The sequence below is a fragment of the Lactuca virosa genome, chromosome 8, assembly GCF_052849685.1.
Source record: "Lactuca virosa cultivar CGN04683 chromosome 8, Lactuca_virosa_CGN04683_v6, whole genome shotgun sequence".
Lineage (NCBI taxonomy): Eukaryota > Viridiplantae > Streptophyta > Magnoliopsida > Asterales > Asteraceae > Lactuca > Lactuca virosa.
This window is the reverse complement of record NC_136433.1, coordinates 171,910,815-171,919,841: the sequence shown is the minus strand read 5'-3', so window position 1 is coordinate 171,919,841 and position 9,027 is coordinate 171,910,815. Positions and strand designations below refer to the sequence as shown.

At 34.6% G+C, this 9,027-nt stretch overlaps 2 protein-coding genes across 3 annotated transcripts; one reads left to right on the top strand and one right to left on the bottom strand.

The window, feature by feature from the left end:
• Positions 1-683: 683 nt before the first annotated feature.
• On the top strand, positions 684-3,570 carry LOC145128823 (uncharacterized). Of its 2 annotated transcripts, none has more exons than XM_079063618.1 (7): positions 684-806; positions 965-1,188; positions 1,903-1,988; positions 2,078-2,224; positions 2,324-2,447; positions 2,612-2,895; positions 3,286-3,570. In XM_079063618.1, the coding sequence occupies exons 2-7, from the start codon at positions 981-983 to the stop codon at positions 3,376-3,378; spliced, it is 942 nt and encodes a 313-aa protein (XP_078919744.1). In that variant the 5' UTR covers positions 684-806; positions 965-980; the 3' UTR covers positions 3,379-3,570. The 2 variants fall into 2 exon arrangements, with proteins under 2 accessions (XP_078919744.1, XP_078919743.1); XM_079063617.1 differs by having other exon boundaries at positions 694-866.
• A 136-nt stretch (positions 3,571-3,706) lies between these two features.
• LOC145128822 (potassium channel AKT1-like) lies at positions 3,707-8,570 on the bottom strand. Its single transcript, XM_079063616.1, has 9 exons — positions 8,279-8,570; positions 6,763-7,128; positions 6,509-6,566; positions 6,096-6,413; positions 5,673-5,918; positions 5,476-5,574; positions 5,162-5,380; positions 4,874-5,068; positions 3,707-4,787 (listed from the first exon to the last, which is right to left on the bottom strand). The coding sequence occupies exons 1-9, from the start codon at positions 8,488-8,490 to the stop codon at positions 3,768-3,770; spliced, it is 2,733 nt and encodes a 910-aa protein (XP_078919742.1). The 5' UTR covers positions 8,491-8,570; the 3' UTR covers positions 3,707-3,767.
• Between the last annotated feature and the right edge of the window lie 457 nt (positions 8,571-9,027).

Sequence of the window (9,027 nt, the reverse complement as noted above, 5' to 3'; positions counted from 1 at the left end):
GTCTTTAACTTATTTTTTTAACTCGGGAGGTCCTATTGTTTGTTTTTGTTACGCGTTTGGTCTCTGTCTTACCTAAAAAGACACTCCATTTTTTCATATAGACATTCTATTTGATTTTTAAGATATTTTTATTGGTTGAATTTACATTGTTTTCCGAAAAATTAAGTTATAAATAATTTATTATATGTTGACTTTTAATAAAAATGTTTATAGGTTGTCTAAGGGGTGACAATTTAGCAACACGCAATTATAAATAATTTATTATAAGTTGACTCTTAATAAAAATGTTTATAGGATGTCTAGCGTTTTATTAAAATTTTAATATGAGTATGTAGCTTTTAAAAAAAAAACAAAGTAATATGTATACTTTGCCTAAGGTACATTCTCACACACATATATATATATATATATATATATATATATATATATATATATATATATATAATCAAATCGTTTATAAGAAATGTTATATTTATTAAAAATATAACTTTGCATTATACCTAAAATTTTAAATTATCACTAAATTAACAAAACATAAACAAAAAGGATGGATGAATCAATCAAGAGATAAGTTTGAGAAAAAGAAATAGTTGTAAATAAAAAAAGAATATACTTTTAACAATATATATTTATTTCTAGACGAAAATAGTATGTATTTGGGGGAAAAGCGGATATAAATAGATAACAGATGAGTGCCCACAACCCACGTAACAGCAGTCGGTTCCATGAGCTGACGGGGCTGTTCAACATTTTCTATCACCATCTTCTTCAATTCCCCACCCAATACACATTTATGCAAGTCTTAGGTAAATCACTTTGAACTGTTCATACCACTGTTTCATGATCACTACTTCAGTATAAGCTTGGTACTTCACTTTCCATTCTCATTATCTCATATTCTTATGTGATTTTGATCGTTAGTTTAACAATCGGAGAACTTTTTGTGCTTCCGTCGATTAATTAGGTTAAAATCTGCGAAAATGGCCGGAGAAATTGAGCTGGAAGCAAGCGGTTTCGTAAACCCTAGCGATACGGATCCTCTACTTCAGAATCACCAAAATGCTGCTTCTGGTTCATCGTCGTTGGCAGCGGCGGCGGGTTTGGATTCTACTGAGATTACGTGTGAAGATGTTGAAGCTGGATCGATAACCACTTGCCGTATTTGCCTTGAATGCGACGGCGAGGAAGGTGAATGTTATGTTTTTTTTCATTAATAGTGAAATCGATAAGTTCATGAAGAGCATAATTCAGTTCTAGAGTTTTCTATTCCTTCACTGATTCAATTCGCATAAAATTACTCATGATCTTCTGAAACGAGTTTGCAGTCGTTACTTCACAATCGGTGTGATGTTGATGTTGAACATTTTACATATATTCTCTAAAGACGAGGATGGAAATCAGAAAATGCTTAAAGTGCTTCTGTGATCAAATGTGCATTTGTGTTAAAGTTTTTACTCCTATATCTTACTGATGTACTTAAAATTACTTATCAAAATCAGTCTAGATTTGCTTCCTGCATATATCATGTCTCTAAATTGCTCTACAAAGGGATTCATTTTCCTAATTTTGGCTTCTCTTTCAAATGATTCTTACTATAATTGTCGATCCCAAATTGTTATCGATCAAGTTTTATAATGCTTTTATCATAAGACAAGTTATTAAACTATCTAGTGTAATAAAGAGAATTTGAGTCCCCCTTGTCCCTCTTTTGTTATTTGTTAATGTCTCTTCTCTCCAATCCCCAAATTGTAAGAAAGAGACACAACACTGTAAGAAAGTTATTCAATTTGTTTGATGACTAGTGGTGTATCAGGATTATATAGTCTCAATTTCTAACCTTTGGTGCTATTAATTTCTATATTTAGTAACAATTCCTCATTAATTCTATCTTTCTTTTTGTAGATGATGATCTGATATCTCCATGCATGTGCAAAGGCACACAGCAGTTTGTTCATCGTGCATGCCTTGACCACTGGCGATCTGTCAAGGTGACGAATGACAATTACTAATTATCACCCTAAATTTATCAAAAATGATTTTACATTTTTTTTTAAAAAAATGTGTTATTTATAAACAGGAAGGATTTGCCTTTTCTCATTGCATGACTTGCAAAGCTCAGTTTCATCTTCAAGTTGTTGAGTTGAAAGACAACTCATGGCGAAAAATTAAGTTCAGGCTATTTGTTGCTAGGGATGTCTTCCTTGTCTTTTTAGCTGTTCAAACTGTGAGAAAATCTTCATTTTTTTTCTCTTTCTTTTTCTTCCAAATTTAATTTATAGTATTTGTTCAAGTAATCATACAACATTACAATTCACTGATGAAGGTGATTGGACTGATTGGAGGTGTTGCATACGTTGTGGACAAAGATGGATCTTTCAGAACTTCTTTTAGCGACAGCTGGGATCGTATTTTATCAACTCATCCTCTACCATTCTACTATTGTGTAGGTACGTGTTATGTAAATATGCGAATCTTGAAGGTGAGAATCTATCAAATATAGAATAAAATCTAAGACAAATGCTTTAATTAAAAACTAATGAAAGTACGTTGCTATTTCTCTCATTTATCGATTTAGCCATTAAAGTATTATTATTATATATAATATGAACAGGGGTGATTGGTTTTTTTGTGGTGGTTGGGTTTATTGGGGTGATAGTTCATTGTACATCTCTGAACAATGATCCGCGAATGGCTGGGTGTCAAAACTGTTGTTTTGGGTGGGGAATTTTGGACTGTTTTCCTGCATCAATGGAAGCGTGTTTAGCTTTGGTTATCGTTTTCATTGTTATATTCATCATACTTGGAATTGCCTATGGCTTTCTTGCTGCCACCATGGTTATACAAAGGATCTGGCAAAGGCACTACCACATCCTCACCAAAAAAGAACTTACCCAGGTACAACCTACCTACATACTACCTACTACCTTATCTTCTTAAATGCCTCATCAAAAGTAATGCTACTATTCACATAAGTGAGTTTAACATTTTTGTTATTTACAATAATAGCATTTAAATACACAACGTTTTTATATAAATATTAATTATTAAACATTTACTCAACCACACCTTTGTTATGTCCTATATACATCAATTTTTTTTTATTAGATTATGTTTTTTCAAATTATTAAAGTAGGGGGGACCTTTTTCGAAAAAAACTGTGTAATCATGGCATTGGTGTATTTCATTATCGTTAATGGCCACTTTCAAAGAAAAGAGTAGATAATTCTAAAATCCAATTCATATTTTTTGTTTGTTTGAATCCTCCTTTTTCTTTTTCTGATATAGGAGTACGTAGTGGAGGATCTTCATGGACGTTACACCCCTCCAAAACTCGATCCAGAACATGCAGACCGCCTTAGAATGCTCAAGCTTTTGTAAATTCCCCTATACACAATATAAAAATATAATAATAATAATACTAATAATAATAAGAGTCTGGTTTGTTCCAAGGTTAAGTAGTTGAAATACCAGTGCTTTTACAAAAGTATAAGAGTCTTAATAGGAACGCATGATAAAGTCCTCCGTCTTGTTATATAATATATACATCAATATATGATCGTTTGAGTTGTCTGTCTGTTTTTTTCTAAATTTACTTCATACATATGTATCTATTATCGATACAAAATAACAAGGCAGAAACAACAGAGAATGTTACTATTGATTGATATATATATCATATATGTTAGGTTATCTGTTAGGAAAAAAGTTAAAAATCTACCCAAAAAGATATAATAAACAATTAATGAGATAAGTATTTCTTGATGGTGTTATCTTAGATTTTCACCATCTTGTTCGCTCATCCGATTTGCATCACTCACAAATACCAAATGATCACCATCTCTAACAACATCTATTTCATCTACTTCAGCACCTTCTTTATTCACAACCCTCGCCCCCAACAAACCATACTTTTTCAATCCAATTTCAACCAACTCCTCAAACGTCTTCGGTAACATAACAAGCTTGCCCGAAACATCACCTTTCTCCGGGCAGCTCACAACAATCCTGCCCGGATTCTCCTTCTCCTTCTCTCTCCACCCACCTCCAATGCTTGTAGGCTTAGGGGACACCAAATCTATACTATTCTCACCTTCTCTCTTATTTGACATAATACCAAAAAGCGAATTATGGAAATTATCACTTCTACGCCTCCGCCTTGACCGGCTCCATGACCCTGATCCTGACCCTGACACATCGTCTGTATCCGGGCCTGCCCGAGTCATCGTGGGCTCACTTTTGAACCGCCCGAGAAACTGTACATGTGGCGAATGACGCGCCCGTGTGTCTTCGGGAATGGAAACGAGTGGTACAGGTGGCGGTTTGGTCAACTGGTGGTCAACTATTACAGATTGGAAAAGCGTCTTGATATCTTCATGTCCTTGTTGGTCCGCCAAATCTCGTGGGGTCCACCCGTGACCATCTACTTGGTCAATATTAGCTCCTTGACTTAATAGAAACTTCACCATCTCAACGTTGCCTTCACTGACAGAGACATGAAGAGCCGTCAAGCCGTCGTTTTTAGGACGCGTCACGTCACCTCCATAACGAATGATCTTTTTGAGTAAATCTAGGTTGTTTTGTTCAGCCGCCATGCAAGAAAACTGGCCCACATCGCCGGAAGATAAAGTGCCGCCGTTATCCGCTAGAATTCCAATCACCGTTTCATGGCCACCAACTATCGCCTCCCATAATGGAACACTCCCTTCTGAATCTTTACAATTGGGATCTACTCCATAATCTAGTAGCAAAAGTACACAGTTTTGACTTCCTTTTGACGCCGCTATGTGCTGAAAACAACACAAAACAAAAACATTGATTAAAAAAACAGATATAAATATTAATTTTTTTTTTAATTGTATGTCTGAATATTTACCAAAGCGGTTCTCCCATTATTGTCGGATTCATTTGGGTCAAGACCTTTCTTAAGCAATTTGTGCAACAAAAGGTCGTCTCCTCTAAGTGTAGCAAAGCATAGACTTAGAGGCAAGTCCATCCTGCCACGTGCCAGCATGTTCTCTGTCTCCACCAACACCGTTTCCATATGTGGATCACCTACGTCTTTCAAATGCTGTCCCCATAAAAAAAATATAATATAAAATCAGTTTAATGCAACAAACTACAATGTCTTAATAAGAAAAAAAATATTAAACAGTATAAAGACCTGGAGAAGATTGTTCATAATGATTGTCCCATCACCAACGTTAGCTTGAACAATGTTTAAAAAAGTGGTCCGGTTTAATCGTAATAACTGGCTTAATCTTTTGGTGCGAACTGTAAACAGTTGTGGTCTATAACAAAGAACACCGATTTCACCACAAAGGTCACCAGGTCTTGCTTCACCTATAACCTGTTCGACTCCGTTTTTCATAACAATCAATTCCTGATTACATAATTAAATCATTAGATACAAAACGAAAAAAAAATAAAAAAAAATCAGTTACTCCCATTGAAATAAATAGGACAATAAAGACTTACCACTGCTCCCGTAACAAGTATGTAGAAATCCGTTGGCGCTTCGTTCTGCAAAATAACATCTTCCTTTGGAGGAAAATATTCCGCTTTCATTTCCGAGACCTAACAAAAATCATGAATCGTTATTAATTATGAAAATAAATTTCTGTTTTTGGAAGACTTATTGTATTAAAAAGAGGGGACATAGATATTAGACATACCAGCTGAAAAAGCAAGTCGTTGGAGACGCCGCGAAACAAGTAGGCGTTATCAAGAAGTGAATAGAAAAGGAAATGAGAAATGCTTGAACGGATGGCTTTCGGGAGTGAATCAAGAGTCTCTTGTTGTTGAAGACCCTCTGAATCCGTTCTAAACTTCAAACACAAATGCGCAAGCATCTGATCTTGCAAACGAACCGGCAACTGATTTCTATGAGCAAAACTCGAAGCCGCTTGAATCGAGTCCCTCTACATCAAACACAAAACCCCAAAGTAAATAAACAGATATAACTCTAAGCCCTTATAAGCCCAAAGTTATCAGCTTACCAATAACTCCTGGTAAGTTTATAACTTTGGGCTTGAGGCGTTACATATTACAGAATACATATTAAATTAAAAAAATGGTAATATGTCGAGAAAACTTACGAATTGTCTAGTTTTACTAGTGCCATGGACAACTAAATTTGTCATATTTCCGATGAGATAGGAAGTCAATCCGAGGTTGAAAAGCATGTAACATATGACAAATATCATCTCCCTTCTATTTTGAGCATGCAAATCTCCGTATCCCACAGTGGTGAGAGTTGTAATTGACCAATACAAGGATGTCACGTAACGAACCCCCAAACTTTCCTGTTTAAACCCTTCATTATCATACCCGATCCAAGTCCTACCCGGGTTTGGATAATGAGCAGCAAGATAATAGTAGAAACACCCCGCAGAGTGAACCGCAAATAGGGTAACCTATATGAAATAAGTTATGTTAAAAGTTAAAACACACTTAACATACCCAAAAACAACAAACAGACGATAAGTAGTGTCATGATAATACTACTTACAAAAATAAGCTTCGCACATCGGACCCAAAAGTAGTTGAAATGTCTATCTTTCTCCAATCTGTAAAAAAAAAACAAGAAATTAAAAGAAAATTCAAAAAACTTAATCCGCAATGTAACGAATGACCTAAAGGGTTTGAGTCTTGGGAATCGGGAATTACACTTTCAATGTAATGTGGGCCCTCCTGAGCTTTTATATCTCGGTTGAGATGCTTTGAGGGCCAGGTCAAGGATAAATAGGAAAAAAAATAATGTACCTGGCAAATAAGGCGCTGACTCTGCGTAAACGCCAGAGTCGAAACATGTTGAACAATCCATAGGATTGTAAGGATCCGGTGGAAATCTTGTGGGCTAATTCGGAAGGAATTGTGGAGATGATATCGAATACTAGCCAAGTGCTTGTATATCTCCATGCAATTTGTTTGTGTTCATCAACAAGAAGGTAGGTGTTTTTATCAAGGTATGCTACGAAGAACGTAAGAATGATGTCAATAGCAAAGAAACTATTGACAACGTTGTCAATAATTGAAAGCGGTTTTCGTGGTTCTTCAAGAAAACCGAATTCGAATGGGGACACCCACGCAGTGTAGAGTACAAGTACAACTAGAAATGTTTCCCATGCCCTGCAAAAAATAGATATTAAAAAAAAACAATAAGAAATACATAATTTAATTAATTAATTAATTAATATTAAACGATATGTATCATTTAGATTCCCACATATGTTGATTAGAAGTTTGGTTTTACGGGCTTAAAGACACGTTGAATGCAAAGTCATTCTTTTCCACCAAAAAGAGTCAAAATTAGACGGAAGTAGAAAAAATTCTCATATCGTTTTCCTTTAATTGTCATCTTCTGATACTAAATACAATATTAGTTCTTTTACAATTTTCAAAATGGAAATAAATGCATCAAAGAGAAAATAGAAACATAAAAAGGAATACAACTATGACTTATGATACCTTTTATTTTAACTTTAAAGAACAAAGAGATTATTATTAATTATTCTTAATTTGAGGCCTTAGAGATATACTACTGAACAGAAGAAACAAACAACAATTCCTTTGGAATTTCTCTTCTCGTATACACCATCCATTATTCTTAGAACAACACTTGACAACCGAATATATAATTACCTCCGTCCAAACCAAGTACTTTAATCGTGAATCTTATTAAAGTTGCCCAATGTTTATGTTTCTTGTTTTACTTTGATTTTGCATATTAACAATTTAAAAGTTTATACATATTTAATACTCAATCAAGATTCTGAACGGTTTTAAGAAATAATAATAAAACGCTCCAAAAAAACTGTGATAGAATCAACGTACAAATGTCTGCAAAATCCGCTAAGCAGAAGATACGAATAATAATAACAATTTCAAAACTGCAGAGATATAAATGCTTTTGCTCGTAATAATGCTATCTACTGTACAATTGATAATGCACAGCGTACAAGAAATTACAGCAGATTGACTGCCTCGGAACTCATTACGTTATCAATGGCGGTTTCACAAAAATCAGCAAACTACGCTCTACGAAGCTTCACACAGAAATTACGAACTGTTAACTACTCGTATATTTCAATTAGACTAAAATTGGCAACTAAAATCCAGTTTCAGAGTGCAAATTCGTGACTATTAAACCTATCGCTGAACATACGCTCGCTCAAACTGTATGTATAACAGTATAAGAATGAAGAAACAGTATTCAACATAAACACAAAACAATCATAGATGATTATTTGATTTATGATAATTATGTGTATGTATATACCTGTAACGGCGATCGTAAGGGGAGACGATGAAGTTACGAAGTTTAACACGACGATTGCTACGAGCACCGAGCGAGGGTAAAATTCCGGTGGTTAGACTGTAGTGACTGCCGTCTCTGGACATCTGTTCGAGTTCTTTCGCATCGCCACACATTGAAACCCTAAATACTCGATTCTTCTTGAGATTATTATCACTATCAAAAATTTCCGCCATCTTTAACTTCGGAATGCTCTTCCTTCTTCTTCGACTGCCTTCTATTTATATGTAGAAAGCAATTTGATATGTGGGTCCCACTCCCACGGTCTACACGAGACTCTTCCTCCCTAGTGTTGTTGTTTGGGCTCTTTATTGCTTACCAGGAAACTATAACTTTTTTTTTAAATAATATTACAATAATGGTCCTTTTACTATTTCATAAATCCTACTTTAGTCTTTTAATTTCGAAATTTAATATTTTTAGTATACATATATCAACTATTATTCGGTGCTTCCTCTTTGTAGAAATAGCTTGTAGTCTAATACTATAAGTTAATTATTCCCGTATTAGATATTTTAAAGTTTCAAATAATAAAGATAAAGTTATAAATCAAAGTTTAAGTTAGCAATTCAAAAAAGGGTTTCCATAAAATTTTAATTGTCATCGTACAATGAGTGAGATGGCAAACGGGCAACAAGCTGTGCCGCTAAGCCTTTTTGAATGGTAAAACTAATTCTTTTAAAGACTACATCCGAAGATCTAGGGGATATAAC